Source organism: Cherax quadricarinatus, chromosome 41 (assembly GCF_038502225.1).
Source record: "Cherax quadricarinatus isolate ZL_2023a chromosome 41, ASM3850222v1, whole genome shotgun sequence".
In the NCBI taxonomy this organism is placed as follows: Eukaryota; Metazoa; Arthropoda; class Malacostraca; order Decapoda; family Parastacidae; genus Cherax; species Cherax quadricarinatus.
In genome coordinates this window covers 1,261,645-1,282,937 of record NC_091332.1, presented here as the reverse complement: position 1 = coordinate 1,282,937, position 21,293 = coordinate 1,261,645, and the positions used below count along the sequence as shown (strand labels likewise).

Here is a 21,293-nt window from a genome sequence, read left to right as displayed (position 1 = left end):
ATCGGCTGTTTCCCAACAAGGCAGGGTGGCCTGAAAAAGAAAAACTTTCATCATTCACTTCATCACTGTCTTGCCAGAGGCATGCTTACACTACAGTTATACAACAGCAACACTAACACCCTTCCTTCAGAGTGCTGGCACTGTACTTCCCATCTCCAGAAATCAATTCCGGCCTGCCGGTTTCCCTGAATCCCTTCATAAACGTTACCTTGCTCACATTCCAACGGCACATCAAGTCCCAAAAACCATCTGTCTCCATTTGCTCCTATCTAACACGCTCACGCATGCTTGCTCGAAGTCCAAGCCCCTCGCATACGAAACCTTCTTTATCCCCTCCCTCCAACCTTTCCGAGGCCGACCCCTACCCCCCCCTTCCCTCCACTACAAATTTATACACTCTCAAAGTCATTCTATTTCATTCCATCCTCTTTACATGCCCAAACCATCTCAATAACCCCTCCTCAGCCCTCTGGACAACAGTTTTGGTAATCCCGCACCTCCTCCTAATCTCCAAACTACGGTTTCTCTGCATAATATTTACACCACACATTGCCCTTAGACAGGACATCTCCACTGCCTCCAACCGTCTCCTCGCTGCTGCATTTACCACCCAAGCTTCACATCCATATAAGAGTGTTGGTACCACTATACTTTCATACATTCCCTTCTTTGCCTCCATAGATAGCGTTTTTTGACTCCACATATACCTCAACGCACCACTCACCTTTTTTCCCTCATCAATTCTATGATTAACCTCATCCTTCATAAATCCATTCACTGACACATCAACTCCCAAGTATCTGAAAACATTCACTTCTTCCATACTCCTCCTCCCCAATTTGATATCCAATTTTTCTTTATCTAAATCATTTGATACCCTCATCACCTTACTCTTTTCTATGTTCACTTTCAACTTTCTACCTTTACACACATTCCCAAACTCATCCACTAACCTTTGCAATTTTTCTTTAGAATCTCCCATAAGCACAGTATCATCAGCAAAAAGTAACTGTGTCAATTCCCATTTTGAATTTGATTCCCCATAATTTAATCCCACCCCTCTCCCGAACACCCTAGCATTTACTTCTTTTACAACCCCATCTATAAATATATTAAACAACCATGGTGACATTACACATCCCTGTCTAAGACCTACTTTTACCGGGAAGTATTCTCCCTCTCTTCTACACACCCTAACCTGAGCCTCACTATCCTCATAAAAACTCTTAACAGCATTTAGTAACTTACCACCTATTCCATATACTTGCAACATCTGCCACATTGCTCCTCTATCCATTCTATCATATGCCTTTTCTAAATCCATAAATGCAATAAAAACTTCCCTACCTTTATCTAAATACTGTTCACATATATGCTTCAATGTAAACACTTGATCTACACATCCCCTACCCACTCTGAAGCCTCCCTGCTCATCCGCAATCCTACATTCTGTCTTACCTCTAATTCTTTCAATTATAACCCTACCGCATACTTTTCCTAGTATACTCAGTAAGCTTATTCCTCTATAATTTTTACAATCTCTTTTATCCCTTTTCCCTTTATATAAAGGGACTATACATGCTCTCTGCCAATCCCTAGGTACCTTCCTCTCTTTCATACATTTATTAAACAAAAGTACCAACCACTCCAACACTACATCCCCCCCTGCTTTTAACATTTCTGTCATGATCCCATCAGTTCCAGCTGCTTTACCCCCTTTCATTCTATGTAATGCCTCACGTACCTCCACCACACTTACATTCTGCTCTTCTTCACTCCTAAAAGATGGTATACCTCCCTGGCCAGTGCATGAAATTACCGCCTCCCTTTCTTCCTCAACATTTAAAAGTTCCTCAAAATATTCTCTCCATCTACCTAATACCTCCCTCTCCCCATCTACTAACTCCCATACTCTGTTTTTAACTGACAAATCCATACTTTCCCTAGGCTTTCTTAACTTGTTTAGCTCACTCCAAATTTTTTTCTTATTTTCATTAAAATTTCTTGACAGTGCCTCTCCCACTCTATCAACTGCTCTCCTTTTGCACTCTCTCACCACTCTCTTCACCTTTCTTTTACTCTCCATATACTCTGCTCTTCTTATAACACTTCTGCTTTGCAAAAACCTCTCATAAGCTACCTTTTTCTCTTTTATCACACCCTTTACTTCATCATTCCACCAATCACTCCTCTTTCCTCCTGCCCCCACCCTCCTATAACCACAAGCTTCTGCCCCACATTCTAATACTTCATTTTTAAAACTATTCCAACCCTCTTCAACCCCCCACTACTCATCTTTGCACAGACATATGTACTATAAATGCTTCAGTCCTGGGACCCTCATTACTTACTGATCAAGGTTCCAGAACTAAAATGTTTTCTAACATGTCTTTTTAAACCATTGCATGACCTTTAAGGGTTTAGTTCTTTCCATGAATGTAATAAGCATACTTATTGTTCCTGCTCTAATAAATAAAACAATCATGTCCAAAATGACTACCAGGGGATGGTTACACAACTCATTATCAAGACAAAGTTTTACTTTATGGACATTGATCATTGTCCTAACCTACAAGAACTTGTAAAGAAGCAGTTCTCAAGGTATTGTCTTTAACACAGCAATGCATAACAAAACCAAAAATGTCAAACCCACTAGGTATTCACCATACCTTGGCTACCCAATTAACAGAGCTCCTCACTCAGCGACATACTTGTTTATCGATGCCTCAGACTTACAATGTGCTCTCTGACCGGTATGCATACCTAAATAATGTATATTAGAGCTGATTTCCTCTATTCTGTTTATTACAATATACAGTACACTACTGTATAAACATTTAAGAAAATACCAGAATGTTATAAATGGTGCAAAGGTGACATTAAAACAATATCAAAGATGGATGACACAAACCCACTACCATTATAGTATGCTCCTCGCTTAGTGATGAATTCGTTTACCGATATGGTCTTAGGGAACGGAACTCTGTCGTTAAGTGAGGAGAGACTGTATAGTCATATTACAAGTGTATTATTTTGTGAAGAGCATTATTTGTATGTGTGAAATAATATACACTATTTGCTAAATTGGGTTCCTGCAATTTATACAAATTAGCTAAATGGTACACCATATAGTAATAATGCAAGGAATCAGTATCGTGCTCCATACACTTTTCTTGCAGAAAACTTATTTCTCTTCAACAAACCTCTCTATAGTTTACTCAGAGTAAAATAAGTTACAAATATTTTCTACCTATGCCATCCACATATATTTTTGCCTGATGAATTCTTGTACTCACCCTAACAAAGTGATGAAAAATATGCAACATTTGTAACAACTGAGCCTGATGATGAGAGTAATCGTCATGCAAAGTGGTTTGCATTATTGTGTTGACAAGCTTCACCAACTGCTGAGCCACATGCTTTGCTCTTCTTCTCCAATCATGGGTTTGAGGTCCAGTATGAGAGGTAATCACAGCCCAGGCTGCCAGGAGAGGCTTCATAGCCTGCTCAATCTGAAAGAAGAAATCACATGCTTAGTCTGCATAAAGGGTTCATCAATTACCCATCCTGAAATTAGTATTAATACACATAAAAGATCAAAAATCATTATAAAAGTAAATATTCTTACCCTGCCTCGGTGGGAGACGGCCGACTTGTTGAAAAAAAAAAAAAAAAATTCTTACCTTCATTAACCTTTAAATTTGGGCATAATGTACAATGAAAAATAACAAATTTACAAGTACATAGTATTGTACTTTACTTTATGTGATTCTAGTATTCAACATTTTTACTAGAGGGCCTCCCATGATTTACAGATTTTTTGTAATGCCCATCTGAATTAATACATAAGATTATTGGTTATCCAGCTCTAGGTTATTCTGCACTACACAAATAATGCAAAGAATATGAAAAACACAGGAACTATATGATAATGACTTGATCATAGTGTGCTATTTTGGTTGAATTCCACTGTTAGTATCATGAAATTGTAATAACTCTGAAACAAATAAGGCATCTTCCTGCCAGTTTCACATCCTGTTTACTAAAAGTGAAGCTGATGGTGACACAGGTCATGGCTGTATCGTTTCCATTATTCTGCCTGGTTCTAGATTTTTTCCCAGGCATGAGACAGTAGCCAAGACCTTAAATGGTGGCGGCAGTATATCTGAAGGCATGAAAAATATACATACAAGTATGTACATATATGAGTAGGGTGATACTCTGTGAAAGGATTCAGGAAAATCGGTTAGCCGGACTCGAATCCTGGAGGTGGGAAGTATAATGCCTGCACTCTAGAGGAGGGGTTTGGGATATTTGCTGTTTAGGGCGACATCCAAACTGTTGTATCTGCAAGACAGTGATAGTGTGAATGATGGTGAAAGTGTTTCATTTTCAGGTTACCCTGTCTTGGTGAAATGGCCAGCGAGTTAAAAAAAAAAAAAAATGTTGTACACATTTTGGTCCCAGCGTACTAGTGCACTGTGAACAGATAGTGAGTTAAGGGGTTTAAGTTTTAAATATCTTTACCAATCCACATTTTTACCTACTCCTCACAGTCTATTTCAATGCACCTAACTCATAGGAAACCCTTTTTCCTTTCATCCTGCCACCAACATTGCTTCTTTCTTATCTCTACGCTTGTAGAGGGGCTGAAGCAGCTGTTACCACAATCACTGTATAATGCATATAAAACTGAATGATTCTTTAGGTATTTGCCATTGTTTATCTTGGTAAATATAGAGCCATTGGCAAGGAGTTATAAAATAATTAGAGACAGGCTGACTGCACTCATGCTCAAATGTATCACTGACACTTGAACAGTGCTTGCCTCACCAACTGCTCGCCTTCACTAGCAACATCCAGTCGAGTCTTGCACTCCTCGTGACTTGGGCTGTCCGTATCCCACACCTTGATCTGAAATAAACATTGATCTGAAATAAGCACTGATCTGAAATTCATATGTATTAATGTATTTTAATTATTTTATATGATATCCCTATCATTCACAACAGGTATTACACTTACCAAATACTAGTAGATGCAGATTTATCAGTTTGTTTGCCATGCATTTTTAGTTTAATTATTAATATCTAAGTAACCCAATTACTCATTCAATTTTATTGCCACTTAGCATTTCAATTCCAATTTAATGAAATACAAATATAAATTACAGTACATGATCTTTGCAGTATTCACAGTATAGTTAATATTATTATTAATTTTTTAACATGCGAACCATCTCCCATTGAGGCAGGGTGACACCCTTCCCCCCAAAAAAAAAACACTTTCACCATCATTCACACTATCACTGTCTTTGCAGAGGCATGCAGGTACAACAGTTTAGATGTCACTAAAGAGCAAATATCCCAAACTTCTCCTTTAAAATGCAGGCACTGTACTTCCCACCTCCAGGACTCAAGTCCGGGTAACCGGTTTCCCTGAATCCCTTAGCATAGAAATTTTAGCATACATACAGAGGTACAAAAAAAAAAATACAGGTAAGAGCAGCATGCCAAAGCCACTTATATGCATAGCATTACGGGCTGGCTTAAAATTAACTTAAGATTAACTAAGCAATGATGAAATCAGTGATAAGACATTATTGTAAACAGATAACTATAAATAAAATATAAAATATTACCCTGCTTACACTCCAGCAGCTCATCAAGTCCCAAAAACCATTCGTCTCCACTCACTCCTATTATTATTATTATTTTAATGGCCTTATTATAATTATTTTTATTCATTACTATTATTATTATTCCCATGCCTTATGGATTTAGCATCTCCCCCATTAAAATAATTAAATAACATTATTATTTTAACCATTTAATCATAGGGAAGCCTGCAGGGGTCATACAACATCTGCGGAACTGGAGATAATAAGGTTCAATCAAAGAGGTACCCCATTTCCTTGGCTCAAGATCCAAGTGCTCTCCTTGAAGGATCTAACAATATGAGCAACTGAGAATCAATTAACAAGTTTCAACAGTCATAATAAATGTTTACTTTTTCATTTCATTTGCTAACCTTCAATTCCCTTTTATTTCTTAACCCGTAAACGGTCCAAATGTATATATACGTTTTTTCAACATTTGAAAGTATGCAAAAAAAGTAGATCTTCTTTTTGTTTTTCTACATTTGAAAATGTGTAAAAAAACTTTGATCTACTTTTTTTTGTTATATTTGAAAATATGTATAAAAAACTTAGATCTACTTTTGTAGCGCTACACATGTGAACGTAGATCTGCTTGGACCATTTATGGGTTAATAACTACAGACTACTGTATAAAAGCTCAACAGTCCTTGTGCAGCTCAAATTCACCCTTTTATACAATCTTTCATAAACAACAAAGTATAAAAATGTTCACTGTTGCTCATACCTTAGGTCTATCTGGGTCCAACGATTCGTTGACATTACGAGAGAGATCTTGTACAGACAGAGCTAATCTCCAGGTGCTACAACGAATGTAGGCATAGTCATGGGTCAGAGAAGAGTGACGTAGAAGATACAGAGAATGATGAGCAGTTGACAACAGTTGATCTACAATATCTCCATCCCTGTGGGCACAAAAACAATCCTTCAGGCAACATAACTACAAAGTTAGGCAGGTATGAGTACTCTAGTCTAGAGTGACTGCAGGCAAGTAGTCCATAAGATCTAGAATGCTATGTGAGGGTAGACCCTTTTGCGTTTAGTGTTTAACTTAATTATAATAATGAAAATGATAATTTGAGAGGTAAATGAGGTAATATGTTTTTATAAGAAATGCACAGAAAACAGCTAGTTAAATTTGAGTTTTAGAAGCCTTAAGTACAGGCTCTGCTCTCTGAATAATGGGGTGGTTCAGTGGATCAATCTCTCACTGACATTTTAACCACCTTCTGGAAAGGTAGTTAAAAGCGAGTGATGGCAAACATTTTCTTCTTTGGGTTAACTCTCTGGTGGGAAAATGCTCAAATAATTAAAATGAATATCAACTTCAAAGATAATGCCTACTTTTAATTTCTGAAAGAAAAATATCATAAACACTGTCTTCCCCATAGGGCAGGAAGGCATAACAAGGTTACACAGCACGTTTTGGATGCAGGAATAAAACGTGTATTTGTACCTCCTACCGTTTTCAGGAAATACCAACACCGAGACTCGAAGACCAGAAGACAAAAGGAATTGATCCTTTACTGGGTGACATGACACGCAGAACTCTGGTGTTGAAGCTGAGCCACTTTCCATACATACAGTCACCTCTTCACAGCTGCTACTGAAAAAAAAATCAAGAATTGGCACTAAGTATGGACAAGGTGACTGAAGCTATTTATGAATGCATTCTTATTCTTATTATTTTTATTAATTACTTTTACCTCAATTTCATCTCCTAACCACATCCTGGTGGATCAAAGAGGAAAACACATTCACCATCATCCATTAAATCACTATCTTGCCAGAAGTGTGCTGACATCACAATCCAGATTACCCAATGGCTGTCATATCCTCACTTCTCTTTCAGAGTGCAGACACTGCTCTTCCCACCTCCAGGACTCAAGTATGGATAGCCAGTTTCCATAAATCCCTTCATAAAAGCTACCCTACTCACACTCCAACAGCACATCCATTAAAAACCACTTGTCTCCATTCACTCCTATCTGTATTTTTATTTTGCTCTTTTTATTGTGGTCCAAACAGTTTAAAAAAATTAGCAGCTGCCAACTGAAACAATTGCCCACCCCTGCAGTGTGCAGTTTCATGTTATTCTGAGGTAGGAAATACAATGCCTGCACTTTAAATGAGGGGTTTGGGATATTTACTGTTTGGAGTGACATGTGAACTGTCGTAACTAGTCATCTTTGCAAAACAAGTGATTGTGTGTGAATGATGGTGAAAATGTTTGTTTCTTTCTTTCTTTTATGGGTCACTCTGCCTTGGTGGGAGACTGCTGATGTGTTGAGAGAGAACTGACATTTATAACTGGATGATGCATCACATGGTGACAGAGCTAACAGATAATAATAGTCATAAACATGAAATCCATGAAATTCCTTTCCAGATTAATTAACTACCACCAAAATATCTTTCATAATTCTTTCATGTTAATGATACAAGAGGTCCTCTAATTTACAAATGAGACAGTCACACAGTGCCTAAATTTAAATGCTAGGACTAAAATTAAGTATATAGTATGCAAGTTTTAGAACTAGTCTGCCTGAAATGTTTTGCATAATAAGTAACTTTCTTTTGAACAGAAAGCTGTAATTGTATCAAAACTGTAACCAAATTAACTGCAAACCCATTCTTTGTAACCTCTATGTACATTTCCAAAGAAATAGAAGATTTTCATCTTCAATTTCATTTACAACCCCAGAGCTGCAGCAAGAATGCATATAACATTACCATTCTTTGTATTCTTTTTCTGTATACAGCTCTTTTTTTTTTCTTTCTTTTCTTTTTTTAACACACTGGCTATCTCCCACTGAGGCAGGGTGACCTGAAACACTTTCATAATCATCATTCACACCATCGCTGTCTTGCCAGAGGCGCTCAGATATGACAGTTTAGATGTCACTCTAAACAGCAAATATCCCAAACCCCTCCTTTAAAGATAGGCATTCATCCCTGCCTAATTCAGTACTTATTTGACCAATTCATATATGTTGCATATTACAAGAGTGCAATGCAGTATTTACTCTTTTTGAAGAGCATGTAAGTAAGGATGCAGTGGTAGTATCACTGCTGGCCGGAACTGGAGACTGTCCCCTGAGCAAGAGATCTTCAGAAGTGGCCCCATTCTCGTAGCCACGAATACTGCTCCAGATCTCAGACATCCTATTACATAAGTGTTATCTTGAGACCAGCACATACTACTAACCCAGTGTGAATTATCACCACTGAAAAGAAAACATAAACAAAACTGAGATTTAAAAATAAAGTATAATACAATACTTTAATTTAGAATAAAAACATATCTGAATACAGTATTTCAAAGGGCAGGAAACATTACTATTATTTTTATTTGAATAATCCCCCCAAAAAACTAACGGACATCTCATCTAATCTAAATAATTTTCACTTTTACTAACGTATTGATCATGAAAGTTCATGAAGTTTGTCAGGGTTCATACAATTTAAATGGCCCATGAGACTTAAAACTTGGGGTGTACAAAAGTATCGGTACTGGCCTAAAACTTAGTACTGGTATTGGTGAGTACCAGTCAATTTCATCTGGAGTATACCTGGAGAGAGTTCCAGGGGTCAACACCCCCAGCCCATTCTGTGACCAGGCCTCGCAGTGGGTCAAGGCCTGATCAACCAGGCTGTTACTGCTTGCAACACGCAAAGTGATGTACAAACCACAGCCCAACTGGTCAGGTACTGACTTGAGGTGCCTGTCCAGTGCCCTCCTGAAGACAGCCAGGGGTATATTGGTAAACCCCCTTATGTATGCTGGGAGGTCATTGAATAGTCTTGGGCCCCTGACACTTATTTTGTTCTCATTTCAGTTTCATGAAAATCAACTTTACTTTTCACTGCAACACTCCTCTACAACTCAACGTTACTTCTAGTACACTTTTGGTGCTGTTGGTACCAGTATCAGTGAGTATTGGGTAATAATGATATCATCATCAGCAAAAAAATTGTATCATACAATCCCTACTTAAAACTGCCTTTCTATACAGAATTAGAACATTAATGAACATTCTATCAGCTACATATGCATACCTTTAATATACCTTTGAAGAGTTTCGAGAGTTTATCTATTCTCTGAGCCCGGCCATGGGCCAGGCTCGTCTGGTGATTGCCTGATCAACCAGGCTGTTGCTGATGGAGGCCCACTGCCCCACATATCCATCACAGCCTGGTTGATCTGGCACCTGGTGAAGATACTTGTCCAGTTTCCTCTTGAAGGCTTCTACACTTGTTCCAGCCATGTTTCTGATATCTTCTGGTAGGATATTGAATAGTCTGGGATCCTGAATGTTGATACAGTGTTCCCTTATTGTCCCCACTGCACCCCTGCTCTTCACTGGGTTAATTTTACACTTCCTCCCATAGCTCTCACTCCAGTATGTTGTTATGGCAGAGTGCAGATTTGGGACCAGGCCCTCGAGTACCTTCCAGGTATATATTATCGTGTACGAGTACAAGTACAAGTACAGTTAGAAATAGAAATACAAATAGCTAGAGCTTCACTTTAAGGAGGTTATTAATAGAGTATTCAAGAGGTTGCTAGTAGAATTACAGTAATTCAACCATTCAAATCATTATGAAGGCCTGTGAAGTCTGCAATCAATCAAACAAACGGGCTTCCACATGGATAAATTGTCATTTTTGTGGAAATTGGTGTCACGCCCCTTGTGCAAATATCCAAGAACTAGCTACAAGAAGTATTAAAACAGGGAAGTGTTTTTGGGTATGTCCAAATGAGATAAATCTGTGGACTAATATCACATTGGTATTAAAAGAGGATAACATCAAAGCTGCTTTCATAGACAACCTGGAAGCTTTCTACAACAGATGGGAACATAAAAAGTCTGGGCTGGATGGTACTGCCCTTGATGCTGGTCATGTAGACAGAAACTGTAAGGCTGGAGGTGATGTCCTGGTTGTCAGTAGTGGGGAATCAAGTGTAGTCAAAGATAAGATAAAACCAATATTGCAAACTATAAATACCACAGGAAATAGCAAACAAGAGGACTCCACTAGCAATAGTGAGGATATATTACCAAAAACAACTGGTGGGAGCTCCTTTGTTGGTGCTAGGGAGGATAGGAATAAGACAGGTAAACATGCACCAACAGGGAATACAGTCACAGAAACCCAAGGCAAACATGCACCAACAGGGAACACAGTCACAGAAACCCAAGGCAAACGGAAACCAAGCCTGTGCACATACTATGCACTTGGTATCTGCAGGCATGGGAAATCTGGAAAAACAGATGAGACGTGCAACTATGACCACCCTAGAAAATGCCGTGCCCATATGACAACAAGAAAATGCAAACTCCCTTCCTGTAAGCTTTTTCACCCTGAAATGTGTCCCTCTTCAGTACAGGAAAGACTATGCTATAACTTAAATTGCCAGGCACACCATCTAAAGGGGACAAAAAGATACAAAGCATCCAGGCCATGGGAAAACCTGGGTAGCCACAGCCACTCAAGAGGGAGAGGTTTTTTAGTGCCAGGAAGAAAAAAAAACTGGCAGGAAATGGCAGAAATCGTACACCAAATCCAGTCATTCCTGGAGTGGAACCACAGTCGATGGCCTCCACTCCAAACCAACAGATACAGATACTAATGCCGGAACCCCCCCCCCAGTACCAACAATACCACCAGTCCGATGACATTCTTCTTTGCAAATATACAGGGTCTAAAGCCAGCAACAAACAACAAAATACCTTTCATCCGTGGACTGCTTGCAGAGGCAAAGGCAATGTTCGCGGCTTTCACTGAGACCCACATAAAGGATCACTTGGACAACGAAATATGGATCCCAGGTTACAACCTATACAGATGCAACAGAGTGAACAGGCAAAAGGGGGGGGTTGGCCTGTACATTGCAGAGTCACTTGTGTGCACAGAACTGCTGAATGCCTCAAATGATGTAGTGGAAGTTTTAGCAGTAAAGATCGAGAACCAAAACTTAGTCATTGTGGTAGTCTACAAGCCTCCGGATGCAACATCCCAGCAATTCCAGGAACAGCTGTTAAAAATTGACCACTGTCTAGAAAATCTGCCAGCTCCTGCACCCAACATCTTGCTCCTGGGTGATTTCAACTTAAGGCACCTAAAATGAAGGAATATAGCAAATAATATTGTTGCAGTAATAACACCAGGAGGCAGCTCTGATGAAAACTCACACTCACACGAGCTTTTAAATCTGCACAAAATTCAATTTAAACCAGCAAATAATAGAGCCTACTAGACTGGAGAATACACTAGACCTCATCTTCACTAACAATGATGATCTGATACGAAATGTCACCATATCAAAAACAATATACTCAGATCACAACATAATTGAGGTTCAGACATGTATGCGCGGAGCCCCAGACCGACATAATGAGATTAGTCACGAGGGAGCATTCACCAAATTCAACTTCAATAACAAAAACATAAAGTGGGACCAAGTAAACCAAATCCTAACTGATATAAGCTGGGAAGATATACTAAGCAACACAGACCCCAACTTATGCCTAGAGCAGATTAACTCGGTGGCGCTCGATGTATGCACAAGGCTTATTCCTCTAAGACAAAGGAGGAGTATATGTAAAATAGAAAGGGACAGGTGCTCCCTTTACAGGCGACGGAAAAGAGGTCAATATATCTGAAAGGCGTAGGGAGACACTGGTCAGAGAAATAGCAAGCATCGAACTTAAGCTAAAGGAATCTTATAGGAGTCAGGAATCTCGGGAAGAACTAAAAGCCATAAATGAAATCGAAAGAAACCCAAAGTATTTCTTCTCCTATGCCAAATCAAAGTCGAGAACAACGTCCAGTATTGGGCCCCTACTTAAACAAGATGGGTCCTACACAGATGACAGCAAGGAAATGAGTGAGCTACTCAAGTCCCAATATGACTCAGTTTTTAGCAAGCCGCTACCCAGACTGAGAGTCGAAGATCAAAATGAATTTTTTATGAGAGAGCCACAGAATTTGGTTAACACAAGCCTATCTGATGTTATCCTGACGCCAAATGACATGCCCATGCACTCTGCCCCAGGGCCAGACTCGTGGAACTCCGTGTTCATCAAGAACTGCAAGAAGCCCCTATCACGAGCTTTTACCATCCTATGGAGAGGGAGCATGGACACGGGAGTCGTCCCACAGTTACTAAAAACAACAGACATAGCCCCACTCCACAAAGGGGGCAGTAAAGCAACAGCAAAGAACTACAGACCGATAGCACTAACATCCCATATCATAAAAATCTTTGAAAGGGTCCTAAGAAGCAAGATCACCACCCATCTAGAAACCCATCAATTACACAACCCAGGGCAACATGGGTTTAGAACAGGTCGCTCCTGTCTGTCTCAACTATTGGATCACTACGACAAGGTCCTAGATGAACTAGAAGACAAAAAGAATGCAGATGTAACATATACAGACTTTGCAAAAGCCTTCGACAAGTGTGACCATGGCGTAATAGCGCACAAAATGCGTGCTAAAGGAATAACGGGAAAAGTCGGTCGATGGATCTATAATTTCCTCACTAACAGAACACAGAGAGTAGTAGTCAACAGAGTAAAGTCCGAGGCAGCTACGGTGAAAAGCTCTGTTCCACAAGGCACAGTACTTGCTCCCATCTTGTTCCTCATCCTCACATCTGACATAGACAAGGATGTCAGCCACAGCACCGTGTCTTCCTTTGCAGATGACACCCGAATCTGCATGACAGTGTCTTCCATTGCAGACACTGCAAGGCTCCAGGCGGACATCAACCAAATCTTTCAGTGGGCTGCAGAAAAAATATGAAGTTTAACGATGAGAAATTTCAATTACTCAGATATGGCAAACACGAAGAAATTAAATCGTCATCAGAGTACAAAACAAATTCTGGCCACAAAATAGAGCTAAACACCAATGTCAAAGACCTGGGAGTGATCATGTCGGAGGATCTCACCTTCAAGGACCATAACATTGTATCAATCGCATCTGCTAGAAAAATGACAGGATGGATAATGAGAACCTTCAAAACTAGGGATGCCAAGCCCATGATGACACTCTTCAGGTCACTTGTTCTATCTAGGCTGGAATATTGCTGAACACTAACAGCACCTTTCAAGGCCCGGTGGCCTGGTGGTTGTGGCCCGGTGGCCTGGTGGCTAAAGCTCCCGCTTCACACACGGAGGGCCCGGGTTCGATTCCCAGAGGGTGGAAACATTTCGACACGTTTCCTTACACCTGTTGTCCTGTTCACCTAGCAGCAAATAGGTACCTGGGTGTTAGTCGACTGGTGTGGGTCGCATCCTGGGGGACAAGATTAAGGACCCCAATGGAAATAAGTTAGACAGTCCTCGATGACGCACTGACTTTCTTGGGTTATCCTGGGTGGTTAACCCTCCGGGGTTAAAAATCCGAACGAAATCTTATCTTATCTTATCTTAAGGCAGGTGAAATTGCTGACCTAGAAAATGTACAGAGAACCTTCACGGCTCGCATAACGGAGATAAAACACCTCAATTACTGGGAGCGCTTGAGGTTCCTGAACCTGTATTCCCTGGAACACAGGCGGGAGAGATACATGATTATATACACCTGGAAAATCCTAGAGGGACTAGTACCGAACTTGCACACGAAAATCACTCACTATGAAAGCAAAAGACTTGGCAGACGATGCAACATCCCCCCAATGAAAAGTAGGGGTGTCACTAGCACGTTAAGAGACCATGCAATAAGTGTCAGGGGCCCAAGACTGTTCAACTGCCTCCCAGCATACATAAGGGGGATTACCAACAGACCCCTGGCAGTCTTCAAGCTGGCACTGGACAAGCACCTAAAGTCGGTTCCTGACCAGCCGGGCTGTGGCTCGTACGTTGGTTTGCGTGCAGCCAACAGTAACAGCCTGGTTGATCAGGCTCTGATCCACCAGGAGGCCTGGTCACAGACCGGGCCGCGGGGGCGTTGACCTCCGGAACTCTCTCCAAGTAAACCTCTCTCTCCTCCGTTCCAATGAATACATGTTCAAGGCTTGCAGGCATTCCCAGTAGTTTAGATGCTTTACAGGCTCAATGTGAGCCATAAACAATCTCTGTATTTGTTCCAGCTCTGGTATTTCTCCTGCTCTGAACGGGGCCGTCAACACTGAGCAATATTCTAAGTGAGGGAGCACCAGTGATTTGAAGAGTGTCACCATCAGCATTATTTCCCTTGTTTTGAAAGTTCTGAATACCCACCCTGTCATCTTCCTGGCTGTCGTGATTTTTATCTTGTTACAGTCTTTAAAAGAAAGATCCGCTGACACAATTATTCCTAGGTCTTTTACGTGTTCCTTACGAAGAATGAGGGGAGACCTGATCGAAGTGTATAAGTGGAAGATAGGTATTAATAAAGGGGATATTAATAAGGTCTTGAGGATGTCTCTCCAAGAGAGAACCCACAGTAATGGATTTAAATTAGATGATAAGTTTAGATTTAGAAAGGACATAGGAAAGTATTGGTTTGGAAATAGGGTAGTTGATGAGTGGAACAGTCTACCTAGTTGGGTTATTGAGGCTGGGACTTTGGGTAGTTTCAAATCTAGGTTGGATAAGTACATGAGTGGGAGGGGTTGGATTTGAGTGGGACTTTCACATCAGAGCTTATTTCTTGGGTAGCATTGAAAATTGGGTTGGGCAAATGTTTTGTTAGTGGGATGAATTGTAAAGGACCTGCCTAGTATGGGCCACCAGGCCTCCTGCAGCGTTCCTCCTTTCTTATGTTCTTATGTTATGTTCTTACGTTCTATTTGGTGACCCTCTTGAGTTTTGTATATAGTGTTCCTTTTGAGTTCTTCATTCTTTCCATACCTAAGCAGCTGAAACTTATCACCACTGAATCTCATGTTGTTCTCCAGTGCTCACTGGAAAACCCTGTTTATGTTTTCCTGTACTTTTTCAGTGCCCTCTACCGTGGTGACTTTCATGCTTATTTTAGTGTCATCTGCAAATGATGATACAAAAGTGTGCCAGGTGTTTTTGTCTATGTCTGCTATGAGAATGAAAAACAGCAGAGGTGCCAGAACAGTGCCTTGGGGCACTGAGCTTTTGACCTCGCTGATGTTGGATCTTGCCCTGTTCACTACTTTTTTGTGTTGTGTGTGTTAGGAAACTGAAAATCCATCTGCCTACCTTCCCCGTAATGCCCAAGGCTTTCATTTTGCGTGCTATCACTCCATGATCGCATTTGTCAAACGTCTTTGCAAAATCTGTGTAAATCACATCTGCGTTTTGGCCGACTTCCAATACCTCCGTAATTCTGTCATAATGGTTCAGCAGCTGTGACAGGCATGATTGTGCTGCTCTAAAACCATGCTGGTTCAGGTTATGTTGGTTGTGCTGCTCCATGAAATTTGTAATCTGCCTTCTCATCACTCTTATGCAAAGGAGCTATGTCTGCACTCTTTAAGGCTTCCGGTATTTCACCTAAATCTAAGCTTTTCTCCAAAGAACACTGAGGGCTCATACTAGTGGTACTTTGCACTTCTTTATAAACAGAGCATTCCATGAATCTGGTGCAGGTGTTGAGTGAGTGGGCATGTTTTCCATTTCTCTTTCGAAGACTATGGGATTTGTACTAATGTCAGTTAGTTGGTCTATGCGGCTTTCTTCTGGAGTGAAAAACATTTCTGCATTTTCTACCTTGCTGTCATTTAATGGGTTGCTGAACACCAACTCATACTGTTCTATTTAGGGTTTCACTCATTTCCTGTTCATCGTCAGTATACGAGTCTCCTCTCAGTAATGGTCCAATTCTACAGGTAGTTCTTAGCTTGGATTTTGCGTAGGAATAGAAATATTTTGAGTTTCTTGCAATGGTGAAAAATGTTTTGGTTGAGAAAATTGTTTACAGCCTTCAAAAAATCAGCTAAACCAAAACAAAATACAAGAAAAGAAAATGAAAGTTAATACAATTTTTCTTTTCTAGGGTAAATGTGTTTTCTTTTTTCGGTCACCTTATATTGATGAGATATACAATGAGTAAAATAAAAAAATTTAATAACCATAGTGACATAAAACAAGATTGTCTAATACCATCATAAAACATGATTTTCTATATTTTATGCACTAACTTTGAATTAGGAAGATCATGTTGAGAAGCAGCAGCAGCATCACAAATGCATGTTACAACTGCAGTGTTACACATAGGATGTAGGTAAGTCAGTTTAGAATGTTGCTGCAGAGAATTCAGAGCAATGCAGATGAGACTTTGCCCATGAGCATATCTGAAAGTATTAGTAAATGTTCAGTGTATACAATGTCTCATTATACTTATTCACTTAAAAAAAAAACTAAAATACTGTACATTGAACAATTCATATCTAATCCACAAATGGTAATGGAAACTAGACATTATAGTTTATCTGCAACATTATCAAGTTGCATGACATTTGATGATAATTCAGGATGAACAGCAATGCCATCAGGATTGAATTTCACATTTACAAGTTAGTTGTACATAATTTATTTCTGCTGTATTAGATAACAGAAAAACTTCTTAATACTTACTGAGAAATTAAGGTTCCTTTTTCCTGCAGTACTTGTGAGCTTTTCAATCCAAGAGCCAGATGGGACACTGATATGTAGCTCCAATAAGCTGATACTACTCGATCTTGTGGCACCATACAACCTAAGCCTTCCCATTTCAGGGTTAATGTTGTAATGATGAGGACAGTATCATCAATAAAACTGAAGGTTGTGTGGCACTTTTCTTCTCGGGACTGTAATGTGAAGTGTATACTGTATAAAATGTTATGCTCTTGAGTCATTTTAAATAAGAAACATCTTGAATATTAGTGTGGAAAACATAAACAATGATCTGACCAAGCAAACACCAACCATGGGACACCATGAGTATAGCTCTGCTCCTGGCACGTGTGCACGCACACACATTCATGTGTGCACACACCAAAAAAAAAAAATGCATGAAACTTACACCTTCAGCCAAGAAGCATGAAGTAATTTGAGATTCTCTTGACTGCAAATTGGGCAATGGGATGTCACTGCCACATTCAGCAACTGTCCAATGGCCACAAATGAGGCTAGAGTTTTTCTTGCTAAAAGGATAAGCAGAATCTCTCTCCCACAGATATACCTGTAAATATTTATTCTTAAAATAATTCACAGGAACTTATTACAGCTTACTACATGAAAGCTATTTCCAGTAAAGTATAAAACAACATTACTGAGCATGCAATACATTATTTCTTTATAAATTTACCTAACTTTAAGCATTCTTTATTACATGTAAAATGCTTTTACTTTTTCTGTCATCTATCATTAATGTATTTACATTCATACATGAATTCATTGCCTAGAGGGGGAGAGGTACAAATTCTATAAAACATTTTGTAACTTTAAAGAATTTTTGTAGCTTAGTTTACCAAAATCCTAATTTATTTTCACTTGTTGTTTATTTTCAGTCATTTGGACCAACAATTTTTTATTATGTTCAAAATCCAACAATGGCAACATGTTGGAATCCAACAATGTTGTCATATTGGAATCCAACAATGGAATCTAATAACAGTGTTAAGAAGAAATCCAACAATGGATTCTTAACAGAATCCAACAAAGGCATTGTATGGGAATCCAACAGTGGTATCATGATGGAATTCAACAATGGTGTTGTGGGTGAATTCAACAGCTGTATCATATAGGAATCTAACAATGATGCTGTGTAGGAATGCAACAATGATGCCATGCAGGAATGCAACAATGATGATTAGTGGCAAAATAACAAATGAGGCACTATACATAAAATATCAACATACCTGACTAGCACCCAACACTACAACAACTTTTGAACAGTCTGATGAGGCAAAAATATATGGTTTTTGGTGAGGTGGGATGGAACAAGTGGGAGCAGACTGAGCATTGTCTGTAGTTTCATCACTACTAAGGTTCTGTGGTCTCGGTAGTTTAAAAAAATCTAATACAACTTGAAGAGGACCATCTGAAAATAAAGACATATTGACACAATGAGTAGAAACTATTTGATTCAGCAAATAATATTCATCATACATGGCACTGTAAGTCTGTAATGATGCATACTACATATCAAAACAAGTATAAATAAAAAGAGTGACATTACAGCAACATTACAATGTATCAAAGTACCTGAATCTTTGTCTGCTGAGCAAGGTGTGTGCATAACAAGAGGAGGAATTCCTTGTGCTTGAAACAGAGACCCTGACTTCTGGTCCCAGAAAAAAAGGTCACCAGTGGTTAAAATGCCATATATATAGGAACCTGAAATAAATGTGAGAAATGGTTCTTTATTAATGAAAAGGGAATAAAATAAGCACTATAATTGAATAAACCATTTCATAAATAAATGCAAATAATGTAATTCATCTTCAGTGCAGTCATAAAAAGGGATTATGACAAACATACAGCTTATTACAATCAAATGTGCTTTGCAAGCAATGTTCATAGTGTAAATATATGCAGTGATCACTGAGCAGTTTTTCCAAAGATATTTAGACAAAGTGAGGCAGTTACAAACAAAATTTACTACTGTAACTAATGAAACTGAAGGCAAATTATTGTGATATATGGTAACCAATGGTAAATCTCTACATCTAGGTGTTAGTTAACTGTTGTTGGCCACATCCTTGAGGGGTTCTAGTAAACCTTACAAAAGGATGAACCTTGAAATGAGCTATGATAATATTAGAGAGCAAGTTCTGCAGTACACCTGACCTTGATAGTTTGACACCAATACCCACAACAATACTTTAATTGACACAATGCTTTATTCTCCCTCAAAATCTAGGGTGTATCAAATGCAAAAGAGGAAGAATATTTTGTTGAAAAGTCAGGAACTAATCAATACGTAAAACTGTCTTACATTTGAGTACATATGGTAAGCAAATTTTTATACAAATGAGAACCAAGGTAACCATAACTACAAAACTTTAATTTGTTTAGTCCAAGGAAATAACAGTGGAAGAAATCTATGTGCCCTGCCCTTTCATAACTTTAAACACACCTTTAGTTTTGAAAACCCTTAAATCTTACCATTGTATGTGTAATTAATAGCTGCTGCTGCCTTGGTCATGGAACTTAATTTATGTATCCTGGAGACACTTCCTGTGTGAAGATCTACCTCACCTATTAACCGCTCTGATACTAAATACGCTTTACTCGAGTTCTGGAAGAATGGTAGTTAATAATTTTTTGCATAAACAGGGCTTTGGTGGGAAACAGCTGGTTTGTTCAAAGAAGAAGTATTTTTTTTTTTTAACACATCAGCCGTTTCCCACCGAACAAAATGTATATGTATATATACATGTGTGCAACTCTAATCATATCAAGTAAGAACAATATTAGTAAACATTAAAATACTATAAATGCAATGCTTCCAATTTCTTACTTCTCCAATCCAATGCAAATTAGGCCATGGTTTTATTTTCTTCAGCAGTGTATCACAAGTAAGCAGGAGTGGAAGATGCATTATTTTTTCCTTACAGGATTTCCAAATATTCACATCTCTTTGACTAGACTTACTGTAAGGACAAAAAAATGTTAATTATATTACATACTGCATACTGCAAGGCAAATAACAAGAAACCAGCAGGCATGCCAATGGCCACCTAGAAAAATATTGCTAAACATAATAAAATTATTATTATTATTATTATTATTATTATTATTATTATTATTATTATTATTATTATTATTATTATTTACTATTATTATTATTATTATTATTATTATTATTATTATTATTATTATTATTATTATTATTACCACTAAGTGATGGTGGTATCACTGGAGTGTACAAATGCAAAAGACGAATAAATAAAGGAATATAAATAATGCATTGAAAATATTTAACTATGACAGGACTAGCAGAAATGGAGTCAAGGTGGAAAAATTTAGATTTGGAAAGGGTATCAGAAAGTACCAGTTTAGTATGAGAGTTGTGTATGAGTGGAACAAACTCCCAAGTAGTGTCAGTGATGCAAGAACTTTGGGAGCTTTCAATATAGGTTGGATGGTTACATGAATGAGTGTGGGTGAGCAAGAGTTGATCTTAATAGCATGGACTAATAAGCTTGCTGCAATGTTCCTTCATTCTCGTAAGCTGAATGCTCTAACCAGTGAGGTACCAGGAATAGCTGGAAACATTAGGATGCGTTTTCTTACAATACCTGCTGTCCAATGTTCACCCATCAGTAAAATAGGTACCCGGGTATTAGTCAACTGGTGTAGGTCATATCCTGGGACAAAATTGACCTAATTTGCCTGAAATGCTGTGCATAACAAGCGGCTTTCTATATAGCATGTCATTGGTGTCAGCTAAACCTGTATACCTTATACATGTATCTGAGTAGCTTTTTGGTTGCTGAAAAAATAGCCTTAGACAAATACATTAGAATGACTGAATGTCAGTGTGCCTGTACCTAAACTGAGTCAGTACACCTTCTACAGTGCTTCTTTATTATTATATTCTCATCAAAGGTGAATTAAGCAGTAAAGCTTAAGTCTCATTGAGCCTTCCTTCCCAGGAGTCTGCAAAAACTGTGTTGCTCAAATGTGGGAGCAAATTATAAAAGAAACGGTTTCCTCCTACTGAGATTTAGTCAGAGGAGTTC

General features: G+C 38.8%; 1 protein-coding gene and 1 long non-coding RNA gene across 4 annotated transcripts in view; one reads left to right on the top strand and one right to left on the bottom strand.

Moving 5' to 3' along the window:
* LOC138853821 (uncharacterized) overlaps positions 1-7,985 on the top strand; it is a 100,022-nt gene extending 92,037 nt beyond the window's left edge. Inside the window, exons 3-5 of the long non-coding RNA XR_011393027.1 lie at positions 6,389-6,612; positions 7,129-7,302; positions 7,509-7,985. This is a non-coding gene — a long non-coding RNA (uncharacterized lncRNA). The remainder of the gene's footprint in view (positions 1-6,388; positions 6,613-7,128; positions 7,303-7,508) is intronic.
* LOC128695768 (uncharacterized) overlaps positions 1-20,270 on the bottom strand; it is a 52,720-nt gene extending 32,450 nt beyond the window's left edge. For 2 of the 3 annotated variants that reach the window (XM_070092880.1, XM_070092882.1), the window contains exons 1-12: positions 20,069-20,270; positions 19,714-19,846; positions 18,811-18,942; positions 18,465-18,646; positions 17,627-17,785; positions 17,200-17,411; positions 16,764-16,916; positions 8,683-8,883; positions 7,113-7,262; positions 6,384-6,561; positions 4,834-4,914; positions 3,297-3,512 (exon numbers count right to left, since the gene is read on the bottom strand). In XM_070092880.1, coding sequence (XP_069948981.1) covers positions 3,297-3,512; positions 4,834-4,914; positions 6,384-6,561; positions 7,113-7,262; positions 8,683-8,883; positions 16,764-16,916; positions 17,200-17,411; positions 17,627-17,785; positions 18,465-18,646; positions 18,811-18,942; positions 19,714-19,846; positions 20,069-20,149 — 1,878 coding nt within the window. In that variant the 5' untranslated portion in view covers positions 20,150-20,270. The remainder of the gene's footprint in view (positions 1-3,296; positions 3,513-4,833; positions 4,915-6,383; positions 6,562-7,112; positions 7,263-8,682; positions 8,884-16,763; positions 16,917-17,199; positions 17,412-17,626; positions 17,786-18,464; positions 18,647-18,810; positions 18,943-19,713; positions 19,847-20,068) is intronic. The other variant, XM_070092881.1, reaches the window with a different exon arrangement.
* Between the last annotated feature and the right edge of the window lie 1,023 nt (positions 20,271-21,293).